The sequence below is a fragment of the Molothrus ater genome, chromosome 1, assembly GCF_012460135.2.
Source record: "Molothrus ater isolate BHLD 08-10-18 breed brown headed cowbird chromosome 1, BPBGC_Mater_1.1, whole genome shotgun sequence".
NCBI classification, from domain to species: Eukaryota; Metazoa; Chordata; class Aves; order Passeriformes; family Icteridae; genus Molothrus; species Molothrus ater.
The window spans coordinates 68,367,551-68,390,979 of record NC_050478.2 but is presented as its reverse complement, the minus strand read 5'-3'; the positions used below and the strand labels follow the sequence as shown (position 1 = coordinate 68,390,979).

The following is a 23,429-nucleotide window of genomic DNA, read 5'->3' as shown; positions in this document are numbered from 1 at the left end:
TTTTAGATTTATCATTGAAATAACTAAGGCAAAAAGAAAATTTTGGGTCTAAATTGAAATACCTTCTATATAATAAAACCTGATTTTTGTGAACAGTTGCTGTACTACGAAGAACTGCTTAGATTGAAGTGAACATGATGATTTTAATTTTTTTTTAAATAAGTGTTATTTTGCAGAGTGTTTTGCAAATTACTTCAGTGTTGAATCTGGAGAAATGAGTAAGGGTAATACACCATTACCTTATAAAATTATGAGGAAAGTAATCCTCAAGGCATATCTTGGAGAGCAAACTGTGATGTGGGATTAGGAAAAGCACTGCAAATAGCAATATCATATTCACACAGGGACAGAGGGAAAAGAACATAAAGCAACCAAAAGTGAAGGAGACAGCATGAGAGATGATTTTATTGTTTTCCAAAGAACAAAAGAAGCCCAGCAGGTGGGTAAGGATACATCAAAAGCCAATATAGTATCCATAGCTGGAGGAAAATACAGAACAATATGTTCTTCCTCTGCAAAAAGCAGAGGATAGTTTGTTTACCATATTTTTGTAGTTACATTAGAAAGTTGGCAGATGATTTTATATATATGACATCTGTGCAGACAGAAAGACTGGAATGCAGACAGAGAATGACATTTGTGCTTGTAGAAGGTAACTCTTGGTTCCTTTGCTCTTGAGGAGGGACTTTAGCAAGTTGCAGTGCTGTATCATTTCTGCCTAAGTGGAGACTTCAAATGTGGTCCTTTTATGGGAAGAAGCTCTGCCTATTCACAGACTTTAAAGAGCAGTGGCAAAATCTGCAGTACAAATAGTTCAGGTTGCTTTAGTATCTATGTTGTGACCTTAAAGGGCACAATCTTTAAGTGTTTTTTCAAGAGTTCAGTGGCTACTTCATGCTACAGCCACTGTTTCTGAAGAAAAATAATGTTCAAGAAGTGGTTTGAGTAAAAAATAACCTTTTAAAATATTTTATTACCCAGTTCTAGGAAACTACATGTGTTTTTCCTTATCCTGCTTCATTCCAGATTACAGGAAATAGAAGATGCTTATGGAGAAGGTTTTTATATGTATGTTGCTTCAGAAATTCATGTTAACCATGTAACAGAGGAGTTGCTGCTACCCAGCTTTTCTAAAAAACAATCTGAATTATTGAAAGATGACTTTAATTACCTCAACAAAAGCTGCTCTTGATGAAGCTGACATTTTCCAAGCCTAAAACACTTTGCTTCTTCTGTTTTGTTGTTCTTTCCAAAGCATGAGGGATTTTGAAATAGAAGGTGTCTTATTGACCAACATCAGAGTAATCAGATTAATACCTGGTGTCTGTTACTTTAGTATGCATATATGAACTGATGGTGGAGAGGATCAGTAAGTAACAGAGCTTAAGACAGTGCATATTTTCAAAAGACAACAAAAACCAATCTTAATCATCAATCCCTTTGATTCAGGAGTTTTAATATCAGTGTAATGTGTTAGGTTGAGTAATTAGTGATTTGATGTTAAAATGTATGTAAGCATTAGATGCATTTCAGGAAAATGGTGATTATTGGGAATGTGTCTTCATGGAAATTAGACTAGCAGGAGGTATATGTGTGTTAAAACCAGTGATGCAGTGTAGGGTAGTTTATTTCTGATTGGCATGTTTGAAGAATAAAGCTTAGGAAGTTACAAATACTGGTGAAATGAGAAAGTCATTTGAATACATACCTTACTGCTTGTAGTAGAACTTGTACTACTCATGTGCAATGTGCAGGCCTGGTAAAAAGCTAATTATGTGTGAAGATTATGAATATATTTATCTGTACTCTGAGTCTTTGTTGTTGTTGTTGTTGATAGGAAGGTACACCATGGATGAACACTATAGAACTTGTTTTATGAATAAACTTTAAAACATTAAAATTTGGAAGAATCTTTGCCAAGCACAGTTACCAGCAATCCCACAGCTTTATTTGTACCTCACAGCCTGGTTACAAAAGTGAATGGGAGAGTATAGTCATGGAAGCTGCAGTGATATTAAATAAGAAATTAGTTTAGGTTCAGACTAAAGATGGAGAGACTTGAGACCCAAACAGAGAAATGCCTTTTTCCATCTGGAAAAAATAGTTCATCTGCTAATAAATCTCTTAAAGAAATAGAATGTCACAACTAAGAGGCAGCTGTGCAAGCACTGAGGTTGATTAGTTAGGGGAAAGTTCTGTATCACCAGCTTTTCTAGATCGAGTATTGAGAGAAGTCCTATTGCAAGTAGAGTGACCAGGGACACACATTCCTCTAAGACATGTTGGCATTGAGGTAAGAAATACAGAAGGAGCCAGCAAATAATGTTGTTCTTAACTGTAATTTAGAATTTTTTAGCATCATTGTATTTGAAAACAAAAATTCAGTCATGGTCTTGTGTCTAGGAGCTTTATTTCGTATGGAAATAAGCTTTTGATGCAAGAGGGAGAGGAGCCAGGTAGGAGGCCCTAAGTGTGTATTGTGCCTTCTTGGATGAAGTGATTCCAAAGAAAGCTCTTGCTACTATATTTAGAACTAACATCCCCAGACCTCTTAGAGGAAAAAGGGAAAAGAGACTGCTACTGAATAAGCTCTAAGAGCTGAGGTCTGCGTCCCTTCTTACTGAGGTATAGTCAGCTCTACAGTAGCAGACTTGTCACTGGTGCTTCTGTAGGCAGTAGGCTGCTGAAAAGCCTTGTTTGGTGTTGGTAGATGAAACTGTTGTAGAATTAAATGAAATTTGATAAATTGACTACAGTGTACCAAGTTCGGTCTTCAGCTGTCCTATGATTTTCTTTTTTTGCTCCTCTTTCTTGTTACAATTCCCATTTCTGGAGTTTGCTTAGCTGTGGGAAGGTGTTCTCTAACACTTGGAGGACAGTTTTGCTGTGACCTGCTCTCTCCTGAAGACACTCTTTTTAGATAAAATATTTTGAATCTTTATCAGTCATTTGTAATTGAGCACTGTTGAAGGTCCAGTTTCTCCTGCTTTGAAAGCAAGTCGGTAGTCCTGTTGCTTAATATTGACAAAGTCTTTATTATTCTCGCTGAAGGACAAAGTGACAATATTTCTGTTGGCCTTATCCTTTAAGTAAATAGTTGTCAAGCTGTTGAGGCTGTGAGGTAGCTTTAGATTATTTTTACATTTTCACAAATTATCACACCCAAAATATGGGCATCTTTGGTTGAGAGTTTTTCATGTTGCCAGAATTGCCAATAATAAGTATGCATTTCAGTTTTCTAAATTTTTTTTATTTAGCAAAACATTGGTAGCACCAAGTTTTGGTTCTTCACTTTTTGTACTGCAGTGGAGAGATATAAGCAAGAGAATTTGGCAAGTGCAGACTGAATATTTACCTCTGGGAAAAAAAACATCCAGGATTTGCCTCCTAACATGTAGTTTTTACAAATGAATTAAAGATGGGAAGAATTTCATTTGGTGTTCTATATGTGGATGATGCTGAAATCTTCTAGAAATAATAAAATTTTTAGTGACTTAATAAACATAGTAATACTTACGTAATAGCTTTGACTGCCAAAAACCGTGTATCTTAAATTCAGTGCTAGTGGTTTTTAATAGTTTATTCTGATTAGGACCTTTTCCATTCAAGATGATAAACCTATTTGATGCTACTTGTTCTTATTTCTTAAGGAGGCAAACAGTGTGTGTTTGGTAAGAATCCATTGTTGCAGCTAATTGTTTATATTATGTTTGTACAGATATTACCAGCTTTGCATGGATTTTCATTCTGATTTCATTTGTGCAAAGTAGAAAATGTATGTCTGTCTTACCTTGGTGTAAATAAAAGGTGAACAGTGAACAGTGAGTTGATGAAATGAGATTAAGATTTTCTAAGCATTCTTGCAATAGCTAGGTAACTCTAATTAGGGTAAAGCAGTTGATGAATTCTGCAGTAGGCTGTAACTTGCATTGCAACAGTTGTAACTATTTCTCTGTAAATTATATCTGGAAAGATCTGTGAGGCTCACAGTTTAGCATCAATCATCACTGGTGACTTGTGAGGAAGTAAGTCTCAGGCAAACTGTTTATCCAGGGAGTTAATTCTCTAAAGCAAGTGACTTTGTCACAGGTTCTCCCTCCACACCTGTTTCCCTGATGTCCTGTACAGAAAAGGCTTCTTACAAAGATGTGCTTTCTGATTGTGATCTGCACTTTTGAATACGTCATAAAGGAGTTGCACATACAGTGATTAGTTTGTTTAATGTAGGTACAAGTATAAAACTTCCTGAAATGCTTTTTCAGGAGGTGGCTGTGCAGCCAGGCATGGCATGCACCATAGCTGTGATTCCCTGGAATCACTGGCATTAATGAGAATGCAGTAATTAAACTGTTTTGTCTGTTGTCTTTGCTAAGACCATGAGAGGATGTAAAACCTAAGCTGATGATAAATAATGCGCTTCACTGAGACAATTGAAATTTTATATGCAACTTGATAAGAAATTTATATAGAGGGTGAATTAAAATGTGAGTTATAACCCACAGGCCACTGTATTAATTGAATGTTACAGATAGCCTCAAAGTTAGCTCTTGCATGACTTGTGTCCAGGAATCCTAAAGAAATGGACAGCCTTTGATTGAAATAGAGCTTGGGAAAAAGAGAAATCTTAATATTTGTTTTAGTACAGCTGTTAAATTTTTGAAAGGAGGGTTGAGCTATGCAGTTCGCTTTATTGCACTGCTAGCATGAAGGACCACAAGAAGTGCATTAGTCCCTTATGGGACTCCTGCTCATAGACGTGAATATGTTCCAATCCCTCTGCACTCACTGCTGCCTCCAAAGGAGGTTGGGAGTGGCTGTGGGTTGGGAAGTGATGATCCTGTATGAACTCATCCTGCTGGTACCGACTGTCTGAAGACAGTCGAGTTGTTGGACTCTGTATTATCAGGCTTTGGGCCAGATCAGGTATCATCCCTCATCGCAGAGCTGTCACAAAAGCAACACAAAAACTGCATCATCTGCTGAAGCTAATTTGACAGAAAGGCAGTAATCTGCCCACATCTGATCCACATTTATTTTGTACAGCTCTGGCTTCCAGAACAATATATATGTAATACAGCCTCACCATGGCCAGTCCTGTGCTGCACAGACACTCAGGTCAGTCACGCTGTAAGGATGCAGCAGCTCAGTTTACAGCAATTCATCGGCTGCTAATCCAATCAGTCTGTTCTGCTAATCAAATCAGTCAGCTCCGGAGCATGTGGCAGCGGCCTTATGTGTGCTCTCCCAGGCTCCTGTCAATGGAGCAACGTGGACCTGCCGTGAAGGTGAACTCTTGGATTTATATGATATCCTGGTGTAATTTATTTATGATGCTATTTGATCTTAAGCCATACAATATTGGTTTTTTATACAATATCTATTTTGATATTCTATGTGTATGTGTTAAGCTGTTTTTCAGATTTCCCTGCTGGTGCTAACTATTGCAGTGAGCAATACTCTGACTTGGTCTTAAGTCATCCTATGGGAAATTATGTATTTTCTATTAAAATGTGTAAAATAAGATTTTAGTGCTCATTTTACAGACCTTCAGATGTGTTTTGACATCCTCACCAAATATCTTTTTGAATAACTGTTTCCCCAAAACTACTTTAAGCAAAACATGGCACTTAATGGTTTTTGTGTGGTATGCTGCTATTTATTAGTTGATTTTTTAATGTAGAATGCATTTATTTTATTTACAATAAGAAGTATTTGAATATTTTATCATTGACTTCTGCAAGATTTTAATAAATGGAAGATACAACCACTTGTAAACATTGCTGATTGATTATGGGGGATTAGGACCTCATTTAGGTCCCATTTGTGTATGAAATAGTGTCCAGTTCAAGAAAGGGTGACTGTTCACTTGTGGTGCATACAGATGTCATGTAAGACTAGCATTTATTCCAGCTTTCTGTCTCTGACTTGGGGAATATCTCCAGAAGTAATTTGGCTCAAGTGGAGAAAATCAGTAGAGTGAGCAGTTGGTGCTGTGGCCCCCACCTCTACATATTCTGCTGTGCAGCACTTTTATTTTGGACTAGATTTAGTGGTGCCCCTCAGGATCAAATATCCATGCCACTACATGTATTGAAACTGCTCAGAGGTGTTACTTGCTTGGATCTATGTGCCCCCTTAGGGGTTGAAGCGTGACAGATGCATCGGTACATTTCCATTTCCAGTTTATATTTCTCCATAAAGAATCCACATCCTGTATACCAAAACTGGTCTGTGAATAAAACCATTAGACAGTAAGCAGGAATATTGCAGAGGAGGGAAGGATTTGCTTCCAAATTGCACTACTGCTCTGAACAAAAACAGTAATGTAAACATAGCCTTCAGCTAACAGAACAAGGCCTTCTCCTATATTTTACAGACAGCAGGTAGAGTATGAAGTCCAATAGATTATATTCTGTAAATTTTAAATTAATTTAGCCTGACAAGAGTGTGAGGACAGAAAGGAACATGATGGGAATGCACAGTGGATTTATTATAAACAAGGCAATACTCATTGAATATTTACCTGCCCACATATGTTCATTTTGGTCTTTCTCTTTTTTGTTGCCTTCTCACCCACCAACAGATGTACCTTTAGTTTAATTTCTTCAAATGTTCAAAGTATGATCTTTTATATATATATATATATATATATATATATATATATACACACACACACATGTACAGTGACTGAGAGCATTCCTTATATTGAATTTACAAATGTGCCTAAATGATAGTGCTTTATATTGAGAATATTCTTTTGAATTTCATGCTTACTTTTAGTGACCTGAACTAAGAAGCTTTCATCAGGGTTTAAGAATGCATGCCCTTTTCCTGACAATGAGGTTACTGGACCAGTCCAGCCTATAGGTGTTTGTTGTCCTCTGTTGAAAGTTGCAGTCCTTTTAGATGTGTCAGAAAATACTACCTATGTGGCTGCTCTCCAAACCAGTTATTTCAGGATGCCTACATTAACTCAGGTATTCTTAATATCTAAACCAGGTCACTTTGGCAGAACTACATTAGGGAATAATTATAGAAGAAGTTGTGCTGGCAGATGGGGAGGAGCTGTTGTCTCTGAGCACAGGACAGGGAGGAGTTGCAGTGTTGTCATTTTCACCTGGTGCGGCTGTAGCCAGACAGCACTTCAGCCTGCAACCATGCAAACTTTTGTTTGTTTGTTCATTTGTTGGGAATTTTTTTGAGTGTAAATTGTGTATAATTTGGTAATAAAAGCAATTAAAATCCTCAGGGAGGGAGAGCAAGCATGAACCAATTTTAGCACGTTTGTGGAAGGAAGAGAAATTTACCATTTTACAGATGGGAAATCTCGGGTATAGTTGTGGTTGGTGGGATTATAATTTGGCATTTCAGTGTTGGATTATACCTCTGAGCAGCTCATTGTTTTTCTGTCAGTTCTTCTGCTGCCCGAGTTTTTGAGTGTCATTGATCAGTACCCCCCAGGTGGGGAAAGTGATAACTTAGCATGCTAAAATAAACTGGGAGATGTTATTTTTTTACCACCCAGGTAGTTTGCCTGATAACTTTCCCTCACACCTGTTTTATCTTTTTATGTTATTTTGTCTTCTGTTGTGATTCTTACACAACACTTAAAAACTAACCATTAATAGCAAATCCTGCAGTACAGAACCTTGTAATCTCTAAAAATAAGTACTAGCCCATGGTATGGGGCAGGGCATGGGACACTGTAAAAATGGTAGTTGTCACAAAGTACTAGTCAGCATTTCTAGTGTGATTATGGCAAAGGATGTGTCTTGCTCCCAGCTCTGGGTGAGAAACACTTACGTAGCTGTTATCATCAGCAAAAGTATTGAGGCAGAATATTCCTGAGCAGCTTTTCAAGTGCTTCTAGGGGAGTCAGACTAACCAAACAGAGTCAATCCAAAAAAAGAAGTCCCTCACTAAAGCTCTGAATCTGCATGATAAATTGTGTATCACAGGTTAATTCTTGTAAATTTTGTGCTGTAAATAAAACATAAAAATAAAAAGATGTATTCAAGAAAAAATGAAGTGTTACGAAAAAAATCCTTTTAATCAAAAAGAGCAATGTCAAAGTAGGTTTTGTTGCAGGCTTGGACAATACAGCTAAATATAACTGTTTTCTTTATGCATTTCTGCTTGCTCCATAAATCATCAGGTTAAGAATGGATTTTTGTGTCTCGTGTTCTAGAGTTCATCTATTATCTCTGCAAGGTATCTGTTTTTTTGGATGACAGGGATGGCTTCCTACTTGAAAAGGGCATGTCCTTAATGGGTGGCCTTTCAGTACTGAAAGACAGTGGTAGGACTTTGTGCTCAATAATTGATGCTGTTCATTACAAAGATTTTGTACTAGAGAATAAAAATACCTTGGTAGTAGTAGAGCTATTTCTCTGCGAATCATGCTCTTAAAGTCTATTTTAGAAGGTCAAGAGAGGCAGAGAGGATAAGCAAGACTAGCAGTAACTGCTTTTTTGACAAGATAGGAAGTTTGATTCATGATTTTCTTCTTAGTTTTTAATTTAACATTTCTGACTTAATATTTGAAGGTCTTTTTACTCAGTCTCTACTAAGAAAAAATTGAAGGCATGTTTCTCTGTCGTGACTTTCTTCAATTCTTGGAGTCGCATTTTCTTTTAAGCTGTCTTGAAATAGTTTTGTGGAAAAACAAGTTTCATTTTTCTAGCTGCATGGTTTTTTAATCCCAGTAACTACTAGAAAGTTAAATAATCATAATTAAAATAGTTTTAATGTATTTTAAGATATGAAATAAAATTTGGACAATTTATATTTCATATCTCTCTCGAGGATGCATTGAACAGATTAACAAGGCAAAAGTGGAGCTTGCTTATATTTGATTCTTATTTTTGTGTTTATTTGGTTGAGTTTTTTTAAGACCTGTGCAGACAGAGCTGAGCAACAGCCTGATGACACAGTACAACGCCTGCAGGGTATCACATGCAGTTGTAGGGTATGTCCTTATGTTGCTGCTGAGATTATAATAATAGTAATCATTTCACCTTACTGTTGAAAACCAGGGAGTACATTATGATAGCATGCCATGTGTAAAATTGAGATGCACTCTTGAGAAGATCTGTTGTCAGCAGTCATGTGATTTGGTAATGAACCATATACCATTTATGTACACTGTTTATATGTGCACCATAGGTCCTTGTACTTTCCTCCCATCCTTCTAAACTGTTCTGTAGACATTCCATTTGGGTTAATGCCACTCCTGTAAATGTCACTCTTTCTTCAGAGGTTCTTCTAGGTAGGTGTGATCTCAGCTTCTATGCATGGATTTTTTCATGAAGGGCTGGGAGTTAAATTAATAAATAACTGTCCCAAACACCTGCCTTTTTTATTACCAAAAAGAAGAGAGAGATGAGTAAGAAAGCTGTATCAGTCCCATAACTGAAATGAAGCGGGATGGAGGATTTACCAGAAGAATCAGCCTGGGTAGAAAAAATGAAATAAGAAGGGGAAACCCTAAGACTAGCTTTGCACTTATATCTTTTTCAGTAAAAGAATTCCCTTTCCACAGGATTAGCATGATTGGCATAAGTTTTAGTCTGAGGCATAAGCCTCTGTCCCTGCAGCTGCTGCTGTCTGCCCTGCCTGCTTCACCCCACTGCCTGAATTCCTCCAGCCCATGGGTTCCACATGCGGTTATAGAATGTGCATGCTTAATACTTGTGACATAAATATAATCTCTGTTTGCAGATAAGTGAGGCATGGTAATTTGTTCAAGTATGTGTATCAAAGGCTCTGACAAAAACAAATTCTGTTTTCACAAGAAGTCTCTAAAAAATATCATCTGAATTTGCCCCAGTTCCTAAGCTGTTCCATATTGTCCCTGATAGCTAAAGGTTAGCTCATTGTAAGTGAGAGATTCTCACATATGCCTTATGCTAAGCAAGCAAATTATTCAAACAATATCAAATAGATAAGTTTGGTAAGGTAAACACCCTGTATTTATACAGCATATTTAAACATGACTTCTATATTGAGAGAGGGAAATCATGTCCACATTGAAGTTGGTGCAAGAGCTTCTCTGAGGCCAGTGCTGATTGTCAGTTTTAAACTGTCATATTCAGATTCTTGTGCATGCAAAATACTTAGTGAAGAACAATTTTGATATTCTAGAACATGTTTTTGAGATAAAAGTAATAATCTAAAGTTTAAAGCGAAGGATTTCCAGTCAGCAGTTAAGGACTGTAATACTACAGAACTACAGTACAGATTACAAAACAAGAAGACTATTTTATAATCTGTCTACACTTAACAAATTATTTACATGCATGTCACTCTCTTGAGTTGTCTGTCTCCCCATGCCTAATGCTTATTTTTGATTTTTAACAGGTAGAGAGAATTGTTGACAAGAGGAAAAACAAGAAAGGAAAAACAGAGTATTTGGTGCGATGGAAAGGATACGACAGCGAGGATGATACTTGGGAGCCAGAACAGCACCTTGTCAATTGTGAGGAATATATACATGAATTTAACAGACGCCACAATGAAAAGCAGAAAGAAAGCACATTAACCAGGACAAACAGGACCTCTCCAAATAATGCCAGAAAACAAATTTCTAGATCTACCAATAGTTCTTTTTCAAAGACATCTTCTAAATCTTTAGTTATGACTAAAGAACACGAGTCAAAAAATAGTCAACTTTTTTCTGCCACACAGAAGTTCCGGAAAAACAATTCACCGTCGCTTTCTGGACGTAAAAATATGGACCTTGCAAAATCAGGTATTAAAATCCTAGTGCCCAAAAGTCCAATTAAGAGCCGGACAACAGTTGATGGCTTCCAGAATGAAAGCCCAGATAAAATGGACCATATAGAGCAAGATCAAGATGACTCTGTAGCACCAGAAGTAGCAGCAGAAAAACCTGTGGGAGCTTTGTTAGGACCTGGTGCAGAGCGTGCTAGGATGGGGAGCCGACCAAGGATACATCCATTAGTGCCACAATTGCCAGTGCCAGTAACAGCCACAATTGCATCAGCATTAACAATAAATGGAAAAGGTAGGTGTACAAGTCATCATTTTGGTGGTGATTTTTCATTTGACTGGAGTTTTTTTGCAGTTGAGATGCAGACAAATTACCCACTCTGTTCCAGCCACGCTAAATCAAGTCTGGAGAACTTCACTTTATTTTACGTAACTATATAACTACAAATGAATTTTGAATTTACAGCTTTTGGTTTCCTTGCAGAAGTTTATTGGTATTTGTGTTTTCAGAATCACCATCAGATACATCTGTGTTTGCCTTGACATTGTGTGGTACACATATTTAGTGTACCATTTCCAGATATTACATCATTGCTTTAAGTTTATTTAAATAGGTCAAATTTGGTATGAATATTACAAACTTTATTATGGGAAGAGATGAATGGTGTGAACAAGGATTCTTCATAACAGTTTATATATCTATTTTGTTATAAATATTGCCTGGAGAAAAAACCTGTGAGAGTGAGTGATGTTGCTTAAAAAACAAAGTTAATAAGCTTTGTTTCTGTGAAAATTTGAGCCAGTTGTGGAAATGCATATGCCGTTTGCCTGGATTGAAATTTGTTTTCATTATATTTTATCAATATTTTGTTGTTTATACCTCATTTGATATTGAACACTTATTTAGGAGTGATGTCTGGCTTGCTAATATCTAAGTAGGTCACAGTTAATTCAATTTGTACTGTAAAATTTGTGACACCAAAGTAACCTAAATTGCCCTTCTAGGAGGGAGCTGTTTGTCCCTCATCCAGCTGAGACCATTGTTTAAGATTTCTTGGTCCTTATTGTTGTGCCCCAAACCTTTGTTCTTCCCTGACAGACTTGGCTGTGTGGTCACAAGTGTTCTCATAGGCAGGCTTTGGAGGCTCAATTTCCAAGTCTAAATTTTCAAGTAAAGACTGCACCCTCAAATAAAATGCAGCAGGTCAAATGTGCAGGTGTGCTATTGATGACAGCTTGCTGGAAAAATTGTCTGGAATTTTTCAAGGACTGGACCTGCCAAAAAACACACTTAGAGACACTGGATAGGGAAAAAACGTGCTAGAGACTTTGGGAGAGTTTGTGTTGGGTATCCCACTGTTGCTTGCATTGAGATTTTCCAAAAGAACAGCTGCAGCCAGAGAGGTTGAGAAGCAGTGGACAAGGGAGGAATGTGTTCCTGGAGCTGCAGTGTCAGGTCATGGACCAACCCATTTTGCTGCAGATGAACTAGGTAACCATGGCAATGCACACACAGATGCCAGGAATATCTCTTGCTTTGCATGGGCTAAAGAAGGAATGCAAATCTCAAAGGATGTAAACAAAGCTGAAGGGGAAGATGCAAGAGATGCCAGGATGAGAGTTCTCTCAGTAGGTGAGGTAGAGGAGTGTGTTTTTGCATCGGATGGTTTTATGATAGTTAATAGGTGTTTTGGAGTATGGCAGGCTTCCTAGTGACTTGATTGGTAAGTTCTGCCTTTGGCATCTCATTTTTTTGCCTCATGGCATCCAGGAAAAATATACCTGGGGCATGAAGGATCTTTTTGGGTAGATCAGATTAAATCTTTCCCACCAGCCTTTCACTTTGGTAATAGTGGTATGGCAAGGGCCCAGTGACAGGGCATCAGATGGAAGCAGAAAGGCCTGCAGGGGAAAGGGAGTGACACAGAAGGTGTTGGGTGAGATTTGTTCCTGTTTCACTGCTGTGTGAAAATTTCCTCAACTGCCACCACCTCCTTCAACTCTTCCAGGCATTTGTCTGGGCAGCTAACAAGGAAAGCTGTTGACTGGCTCTAGGGTTGATGACAATACAAGAGTTTTCTCACACTTACGTGTTCACCAGATCCTAAAGGTGTAGATCAGAAAAGGAGAGCCAAGGAGATAGTCACAATATGTGGTTGATGAAACAAACACAATATGTTCCACCTTCTGTCTGCTGCTGGAGGCATATCAGTGCATTAACTGAGGCTTTCCACTCCAATCCCCAAGCTGAGCTGTGCATATCTGCTGGGAAATGGATGCTAAATATCCATATTTATTGGGGTTTTATTTTGTTCACCTGCAACACTTTTGGAGGTAACCTTCCAATCATGCAGTATTTCTGGAATTATAAAACTTGGAAAAAAAGTACTTTGCACTTCTCTGACATCAGTCTCTCTTCCTAACTTTTCAGGATTTCTTTGATGTATTTTCCTCATGGAAGCCCAGGCTCCAACTCAGCCATTATGCGTGGCCTGAGTGGATTTATTTAGGGAGAAGCAAAGAGAGACAGCCCTGTCTTCTAGGCCTTGGAGCTTCCTGAGCTGACACATTTGCTGTCTTTTCACTCCTTGAAGATGCATTCTTCTTGCTGCTTTTATTTTTAACTTCACACTGCAACTCATTAAAAGTGTAGTAAATAGGTGCTTCCCTCCCCTGCATGGAGCTGCTGCAGTTCAGGATCCTGTTTTGCTCCTTACTCAGGACATTCCTTCAGTCTTAAATGGACACCTCATCACATTTTCAGCATGACCTCAGGAATCATATATCATGAGGGGTATTCATTGCACAGAAATGCATCTTCATGTGCACCAGATCTGACATATTAATAATACAGATGATAGAGCTGGCATTTGGAGCACTCTTTCCAAACATCCCACCTCCTCCACATACACCTTCTGTTAATTTTAAGAATTCCTACTACCACTTGGAGGATGCTGTCAGGAAGACAAAAGCATGTTTTGAAAAATAGCTTCTTACTTGAGCTGGTTTAGGAATTTTTTATCAAGATGTTTTTCTTGGTAAACTTAATTAGTCAAAACAGAAATCACTAGTCATAAAGCATAATTTTGAAAGATTCTAGAAAAATACAGATTGCACTTCAAAAAAAATTTAGACTACTTTTAAAATTAAAACTGAATTACATTTTTTTAAAGTAATAATGGAAAATAATCCAAAGTTTAATATGAAAACAGTGTTCCTGATTTTGAGTATGGTGCTATGACTGTTTAGTAGTGTGACTCAGGTTGATCTTTCAGTCCTCGCTCAGGATGGTGAAACTACTCAGTGTTTAGTCTGTTGTTTGTTTTCCCCAACCTTGTTTTTACCTTTTTTTTTGTTTAATTTATAAGAGAAGTGTAAACCAAAAATCCCAGAAATGTGTATGCATATGAAAATGCCATGACAGTAATTACTAGGAAATATTAGTGTTATTGTAGCACCTAATCCTGCTTTTCCTGAGACAACCTTCTGTGGTGCAGTTCATGTTCCAAAATCTTCCAGTCTCAGAAAAGGCAATCAGCAAATATCTGTTTAAATATACAGGGGTTCTGGGGAATAAAATATCTGTCATGTTTACTCTGGGATCTGGCAGTCTCAGCACACTGAAATCAAGCTGCTATCAAAAGAATAGCATTGTGTTGAATGTTCATATTTTAAAGGCTTGGCCTTGAAAACTGAGTCCATGGAGTAATATATATACAAGGCTAAGAATTAGGGTGATGTATGGAAGAAGTGAGGACAGATCACTGAATTGAACATTGCTGTGGTTCTGGTATTTTGAAATATGTGGTGATCATCAGTTGTTACTACAAGTTAATAAAAGCAATCCTGGAATGGATGAACAAAGTAGAAAGACAACAACAAAGAAATGAAATATTGTGGAGAAGGTTAGTGGCACCTACAAGTAAGGCATATTACTCAAAGCTAGGCAAGACAAATGGTGGTTTTGTGTCTAACAGGTTCTGATACCTTAACAGTTTCTCAAAGTTTCCTTCATCAAAGTGGTATTAAAAAGTAGCTTTGAAATCTTGCTGCAAATGATTTCAGCATAGTATGGTCATAATAACCAGGGAATTTATATTTAATAGAGTGCACAAGAAGAGAAGCTGTAAAAGGAATCTGATCTGTCAGTCACACAGGGCTAGAGAGTTGTCTTGAAATTTTAGAAAGGATCATAAGTCAGGGCAATACCATTTCTTGGCAAATTCTAGTAATTTTTATTCTGGGTAACCCTATATTTGCTACAGTTTTTATTCAGCTAGCAATGTCCAATGTAATTGAGAATAAATGCCACAAGAAGGGAAATTTCAGGCAGAAAAGCATGCAAAGCTCAAAGTCTAAAATAAAGAAGAAAAGCACATCTAGCTGCATATGTTGTCAAAATTAGAATAAGACTGGATGGTGCCAGCACCCAGGAAGAGAAGAAATACAAGAACTGCAGTAAATTTCATCACTTGTTAGTCACACAAGCACCACCAGTGTGCACAGTGGCATTTGCATCTCCCTCCTTGCACATATCAATTCAGATTAGCAACTTGCAGGAGCAGCAGGCTGACAATACAACGATGCTTGCAGTGTAGCACCCTACAAGGAACAAGGGTGTCTGCTGATTTTTTAGTTGGATAATGGTGCTGTTTTCATCTCTAAACAATGGTATTGTCAGAAAATGAAAAGTGGCATCAGAAAAAAATTAGAAGAAAAGACTGAACTTAAATTTTGTTTGTTACCTGTTCTCTGCTTTCCCTAAAGCAGCTTATGGGATTAAAACCCATAGATTTGGAAAAATAAAAATCCACTCAAACACCAAAGGAAAATAGCGTCTGTTTGGTTAAGTGTCTGATAGCTTTAGTCTCAAAAGGAATCAAGCAAGCGTGGAAGGGCTTATGGAGGCCACTGGAACTGAGGAGAAACATCTGTTCTCAATGCAATACCAAGCCCAGCTGAAAGGAGTTCAGTCCCTCCCTGTTCATTAGGGTGAAGGAAGCTCACACACTTCCCTCCCAAATTCTCCCAGTTACTTTTTCACCTCTGCCTATGTGTGCCTGAGTGTTGAACTCTTCATGAGGAATGGTCTGCTGTCACCAGCATAACTGGCCAAGCTCGAGAGTCCCATGGGAAGAGCACAGCAGCTGACAGAGCAGTGGACCACAGAGTTGTCAAGATGGACCACGAGCCATGCATATAAACCCTCTGAGAAAGCAGAATTAAGAGAAAAGTTGAAGAAGTTAATTGCTGTGAATTTAGAGTACAACAAAAGGGAATGTGGGAATGATGTGTTACAGGTTTTTTTTTTAATTTCCTTTTAGCATCCTGAAAGGACAGAAACAGATTTGAGCACTCCTTTTCTTAGTTGGGAGATTTTGTTGGTTAAGTAGTAAATGGTGATTAAAAAAAAAGCCCTAAGAGAAGAACTTCCTTTTTCAGTGTGTTTTGTACGTTGCACTTGGATAGGGACTTGATCTCTGCTGAGTGATCTGGAAAGCAATCAAATATTTTATTAGTGCAAACAAAAGCCTATTAAATGGGTTAAAGTCCTTTGCAAACCTCTCTTAACTTCTAAAATTACTGGTTAAACTTCTTTTTCAAATGCACAAGTGTGTAATTTTTTATCTTTGGTTGTGTATCTTTTTAGCAAATCACTGAAAGAGTAAAGCAGTTTTCATTTAATCAACCTTAAAGACACCTTTGAGTTTGGCTTTTTTCTCCAGAAGTTGACTTTTGATTGTGTTTCTTAAGAATTCACATTATTATGTCCCTTATGCACTAAATTGCAACATTTTAACCTAACATCAATTTTTCCTTCTGTCTTACAAAGTCATGTTCTTCAGCTGTTTTACTCTTAAGTAAAATTAATCTGACTTGTAACCAGTTTCTTGTTTATCTATATTTTCTGGCTTAGTATAAATGCAAAAGTTTTAAGCAATATTGTAGAGTGCATGGTCTGTGCCATGTGGAAAATTGATCTGTTACTGTTCTGGTTTTTTGTCTTCCCTCTGCCCTATTGCTTCTGCAGTTTATAGTACACATTATTGTTACTTTACATGGAGCCCCAGGGCTGAGAACTTGCTGTGAAAATCTCTTATCTTTAGAACCGTATTGGTTTATATCAACAGATTATCATAATAATAGTAATCAGGATCTAAGTGCACAGTTTGCTTTCATTTTTGAGAAACGTAAGGCATAAGTGACTTGTTTCTTTCCTTTTCTGCATTCTGCTATTCTTCAGTTCCCAAAATGGAGATGTCTTAGTTGGGTGTTACATTGGTGTAGACTTAATGCAGCTGAGCTAGTGTAAAATGTAGTTACTTTGAAAAGAGTGATCCCTTTCCTTTCCCCAATCCCAGGTATGGGAGATATATTTATATATATGATTAATCATATGTATATGGCCAAACCAACTGCTCCTTTAAGGGTAGGCTTATTTTTATCAGCCTTCTGAAAGTGACAATGAGGTAGAGGATGTGTCCTGCAGGAGGGAGACGGACACATAATTTTTTCTTTTCTTAATTCCATTTCTGAAAAACACTTAAGGAAACCCTGAATTGAACAGTTTTGGTTGTTTTTTGTTTGGTTTTTGTTGTTGTTGTTGTTGTTGTGTTGGGGTTTTTTGGGGGGTTTTTCTTGTTTGGTTGGTTGGTTGATTGGTTTGTTGTTGTTGTTTGTTTGGGTTTTTTAAGAAAAAGGTAAGAAATCTCCCAATTTCCCAATTAAATTCTCAATTTGGACATAAGAACCTCAGCCTAAGTTCCTAGAAAAACTCCTGTGTTGTTCTCACTGGAATTTGTATTACAGCTGTAACCCCTGGTAAACATAAACTCATAGGTGTGCAGTTCCTCTGATGTTACACCAGTTTACATGAGCTGAGGATCTGGAGTCTGCATTTCTCTTGACTGACAGCTTGGGGGGGTCAGTAATGATCTGCCATTGCATTCTCCTACAGCACATGTGCTAACATGAGACAAAAGTAAATTCTGAGGACAGGTTTGTCACACCTGCTGTGCCAAAACTTAGGAAAGATGAAGCAGAGCCTCTGTTTACAAGACACCCTTTCAACCTACTTTGCATACATTAGCACAGAGAAAGTGTGTTGAAGATCAGACTGAATGATAGAACAAAAATGTTGAGCTAGATACTTTTTTTTTTTATCCAACATTGTCAAAATTGTAGAATTTCAGAGCAGCTTTAGAAATGTGAAGTGCAATCTGAAACACTCATGTGGTGCATTTTGTAGTTGTGCCTGGTAAAGTAACCAGCCACTTTTTTTGTCTCTTGCTGTTTCAATTTTTGAAAAAGTTTCATCTCCCATCTCTGTTAAAGCTGTGAAGTGGATGGAACGCATGTTTGCCTAGGCAACTGTCATTATAAATCTGTGTTCTCTTGAAAAGATTAATCTTAATAGTTTGATGCAAAAATCTCTTTAAAAACTCAACTAAAACAACTGTAATTTGATTTGTGGAAGATTTGCCTAGATCACATTGTCTTCGTAAAATAAAGTCAACAAACCATTCTCACAGGGAGGCTGTTACAGGTGGGATAAAATATCATGCAATTGTGACAAAACTCTGAAATACTGTGTTTACACCAATGCTTGTGAAAGAGACAATATACTTAGATTTAGGAAGATGCAAAACTAAGATTCAAAACCAAGGTTTTTTAGGGCTAGCTGTTGGGATAACAGCTGGCTACAGTCTTGAATGTTATAGGTGTTCATAAAAATACCTTTTATTTTTATGTATACATGCATATATTATGTTGCCCTGGAATAACTCTACTTTCTACCCAGCCAGAGAAATTTCAGTACTCAAGGTGGCATAACCATGATGTGGAGCTGCTGCTGTGAGTCACTGATAATAATACAATGAACTACTGTTATTTAAAAGAAAATAAATACAGAAGCTGTATGTTTGTAACACTGTATGCATTTTTTTTCGAACAAAAGATCTACATTACCTGCTCTACATACCACTTATATTGTAAACTTATTTAAGAACACACACTGAAATGCATTTAGGCCACAAATTATCAAACAGTTAATTCTTTAGTAACTGTTTTCTTCTTTAGTAACAGTTGTCTTAATTTTGCAATCTTAGAACACATAAAAAAGCTTTTGTCTTTAGTAAGTTAGTGTAATTTAAAATGCTTTAAAGTTTATTATGTTTTAGACACCTTTAAGAAACAAAGGCAAGTCATAAACATTGGCACTTTGAGCTATAATATTGAAAATTTAAATGCATCTGAAAACTGGGAAGTCTTAAAATTTAATGTGGAAGAAGTGGAGGAAAGCTTTGTACTATTGTATTAAGAGTTCTTTAAACATCTTATTGAAGTGTGGATAAAGAAATACAGACTGTCATCTATTTTCTTTGAAAATATTCCTTGAAAGAGGCAATGAAAGATAGTAAGAAGTTGTGCTTCAAAAGACTGCTCTGAAACTGACTGGAAGGAAGGAAAACAGGGTAGGCTTAGTCGTTCATTGTGTCGCAAGGTTGGCAGTGGAATCTGTGCTTATTTATCTTTAGTGATCTCTTTTTAAAGAAAGTGTTGCAGTGAGCAGCAAAGGTACAAAACTTGCAAAGAAACACTTTATTACTTAAGGTACAAGAGAACAGAAATTTCAGAGGGACATACCTGAAGCAGGAGCTAAATGAAGTGATGGACTTCAGAAAGATAATTTGAGCTGATCATCTAAACAGAATTTAGCTCCTAAACAGAATCTTTAGTCTGGGATGCAGATAGGAATGCCTGACTGCTGCGAAGGGCAACTCCAAGAAGACTTGGCCTAGTATTGGACTAAAGAAGCTCTCAAGGTTTCTCTGTCTCACACAGTTGCTGTTACTATTCAGTCACATCTGGTGTGTAATGAATCTGTAGATAACACGTTGGCTGGCACAATGTCTTCCATGCCTTAGCACTGCTGTCCTTTGGATTTCATCTTGAATTCCTTTGTTGTTTGAAAGATGGGCTGGAATGAGAGGGAACAGAATGAGTGGCTGGCAAGGTCCCTATGGGAGGTGTCCCAAAGTACTTCCAGTGCATACACAGCTGGGGAATCTAGGCCAAGCCATTGATAAAAGCTGGTACAACTGGAACAAAGAGGATATTAAATAATTTGTTTAAAAATCCCATATCTAAAGGGAATACAGTAAATATTTTGGAGAAGAAACAAATTATAGACATGATGAAATAATGATTAATGTAGTTGGAAATTTCTGTTCTGGAATTAACTGACTAAGACAAGCGGACATCTAGAAAAATCAAAGGGTGTCAAATTCAAAAGAGAAAGATTAGTTATAGCTTTAGTTGATGCTTCCATTTAGTCCTGAGAACTCTTTGCTAAAACTTGTTTGAGTCCAAGAGAGGGAGGTAATGGCCATTTTAAAAGAATAGGCATTTATGGGGATAATGGGAATATACTATATTTAGAGGCCTGATATCATTTTACAAACAATGTAAGTTCTCTTTCTCAGAAGTAAGGAAGTGTTTTGTGACATATCTGAAAACTTAAATTTGGTTATTTTTATATGTTTTTCTACATTGTTAACCAGTATTATTTATGGAATTATTCTCTTAACTATTATTCATAGAATTAGCTTCTTACTATGCAGATGTTCAGAGATTCTAGTCATTGCCCTGTCAGGGTATCAGGATAGGCATTGGAATAGCAGTGAGAAGGTAGAGCTCTGGTCTGGTTCCTGCAGAGGTTCTTATGTGAAGCACTCCTACTTTACAAAACTCGCTTATAGAAATGTATAAAACAATCATATTAGGGGGAAAAAATGCTTCAAAGTTCAGATGCTTTAGGTAAAGAACACTGATTGTCATCCGTCCTCCTTTGATTTGGTATGGTTAGCTCAAAAATCCATCCAGTGTAAACAGAATTATTGTGCTGTATTCTCCCCTCACCCTTTGGTTTTCTGGATGGATTTCAAATTCAGAGGGCACTTTTGAGAAATACAGGAATAAGTTGAAAGCAACAGTAAATGCAAAGCTTATTTTACCAGCCATAGCACTTTATTGACAGAGCTAATTTAAAAACAAATTTTTAGCAAACAGAAAGAATATCCTGCCAGGCCTTCTCTCAAACTTGATAAGTGTGTGAAAGTGTATTTGTGGCAGTGCATCCTTTCACCAAAGAATTAAAAGATAGTGGATTTTTCTTACATTAGTACAAGCAGGCAAACTCAATATAGTAATAATGGGTATTTCAAACAACTTACTATGTGGTTTGTAATTTTCTGTTTCAGTTTCTGAGTAGAAAGGATGACAGATTATTCTGTGTTCTTTAGAGAATCATCTATTTTTACCTTCTGTGCATGGGTAGGCAATTAGCTTGAAAACCTATTTTAAATATTTAAAAGTTTATGCAAAAACACAAGTTACATCTTTACTGTTATTGAAAGCTAGTGGGCCATTTTGTTTTCTTGTTTCTTTTCACATTGATAGTGCTTTTTGTTCCATTAGCTTTATTGGGTCCTACATAGTCAGTCAGGTTCGGGAGGGGTTTTTACAAATGATCTTTCTGTCTGCAGTCAATGAAACAGTGGAAAAAACCTTTCTAAATAGGTTGGAGGGAGAGGGAGAAAAACCCAAAATTTAAACACTTCTTTGCTTTGAATGTTTTGCATTCAGACTTCTTTTTGCATTTCCAAATACAGATGTAACTAGCTAACATTAAAGCACTGAGTAGCATTAAGCACTAAGCACTAAAGAGCACTGAGTCTTCTGAAAAAGTAATACAAGCCAACACAATTAGTATTGCCCACTGATCCTTATTTTTCAGCGTCCCGTGAAGCTTTGAGGAAGAAAATGGACTTGTTATAATATGTTAAGATATTTTGCTCTAAAGTCCTTTCTTCTTTCTAGTGTTAAGTTTTAGTCTGACTTAGTGGTCATCTTCAAGGAATTGTTGTTCTTCTCTTATATCTTGTAATAGTTCAGGGTTCCCTGCTACTATTTTGTTGGCATAGTCCAGTTTGAAATGTCATTTTGTAGTTAAAGTATATTAGTAGAGTAGTGATTGGTTCATAACGTGTTAAGGCGTAGTCCATTCTCTATTAAATGTTTTAGGCATGTCAGTAATACACAATTTTAAAAAACGGTAATAAACTCTAGAGTCTTTTCATTTAAAGTGTGATATGAAGACATTTTCAGCACACTATTGTGTATCATAAATTAAAAACTTATAGACTACTGTACTACTGATAGGACAAATACATATGTTCAGGTTAAAAAGGATGGGAATAATAATAAATAACATTTATTCAGGATAAACCCGTGTCAAAGTCAGTGGGTCTATAGTTGGCCTGATATTAACATACTTTTCCTTTTGTAATTTTGTCTAATGTTTTAGTACTTAGCCAGTGTCAGCATTAGCGATACCATGATCTTCTAACAACTCAGTCAGATTCAGAGATCACATTTTCAAACATTTCAATCTTTTATGTGTTAGAGGTTGTTAAATGTACTTAAATATTATCTTTCTCCTGTAACTACTACATACACTCTTTGGACAGGCCTCGTACTCTTTGAAGACTAAAAAGAAAAATTCGGTATTCTGAGGCAATTTTAGGTTCTCCTGCAGGGAAGTAAGTTGGGCCACTGTGTCAGGGTTAGGGAAGGCCCCTGGGGAGGCTGTTGAAACCTTTGGAAAACTGAGATACTCCAGCATCCATGGCAATCCTCAGCAGTTCAGGAGGATTTCTCTTGGTTGCAGGATGATATGAACTGTTAGATGATCTTTGTGTGCTTTTACAGACCTTGTTTACAGGTCAGTAAATTCCTTGGTATGTGTCCAGTTTTCACAGATACTCTTGTAATTCTGCTCTAATTGTATTGTGACTCATTTATGAGTAAAATATTTTTGTAGAGGATGAAGTTAGGTAGGCAAATTGGCTTATAGGCTTATATTGGCAAATATAGGCTTATATTAAGTTTCTTTCAATTTAGATTTTTCAGAAATTGCTGTGAAATCCTAGAACTGCTCTGCCCATTGTTTGTTGTACCTCGGATCAGTCTCATTTACATCTGTTAGATACTGTGACATGAGTGTTTTGAACAAATCAACAAATTAAATGCAGTTCTGCTTTGTAATATCTCTGCTACTGATAGCCTGGGCTGCACTGGTCACAATATTGTAGTTTGGAATCCTGCTGAACACACTGAAGGTTAATATTAAGACAATTGTTTTAAATTTTAGAAGAGAAAACTTCAGGTTACTCAGAGCTTGGTTAGGAGGGATTCTGTGGGAAGCTTCCATGGAGGATAAAGGAGACTGCAACTGCTGGGAGGTTTTCAAGAACACTCTCCTGGAAGTTCAAAAACTATTCATGCCCTTTAAAGGTGACGGAAGTAGGGAGAGACCTCTTTGGTTTAACTGCAAGCTTTTGAGTCTGCTCAAAGCCAGGAGAAGTGCACCATAGATGGAAAAGCAGACAGACACCCAGTGAGAACTACAAGGACATTGCCAGGGTGTGCAGAGATGCAGTTTGACAAGCAAAAGCTCAAATTTAAATTGGCCAGAGACGTGAAAAGCTACAAGAAAGGGTTCTTTAGGTAAGAGAACAACAAGCAGAAACAGAAGGAAAATACTGCCTTGCTGTTAAAAAGGAGAAATGAACAGTCTCCAGCAGTGCTGGAAGGCAGAGAGGTTCTCAACACTTTCTTCACCACCATCTTTTCCC

The 23,429-nt window shown here is 37.1% G+C and overlaps 1 protein-coding gene across 3 annotated transcripts in view; it reads left to right on the top strand.

The window, feature by feature from the left end:
- Positions 1-23,429, top strand: part of CDYL (chromodomain Y like) — a 105,741-nt gene that overhangs the window by 36,551 nt on the left and 45,761 nt on the right. For 2 of the 3 annotated variants that reach the window (XM_036378594.2, XM_054516435.1), the window contains exon 2: positions 10,360-11,026. The exons of the other annotated variant lie outside the window; for it this stretch is intronic. In XM_036378594.2, coding sequence (XP_036234487.1) covers positions 10,360-11,026 — 667 coding nt within the window. The remainder of the gene's footprint in view (positions 1-10,359; positions 11,027-23,429) is intronic. 3 annotated transcript variants of the gene reach the window in all.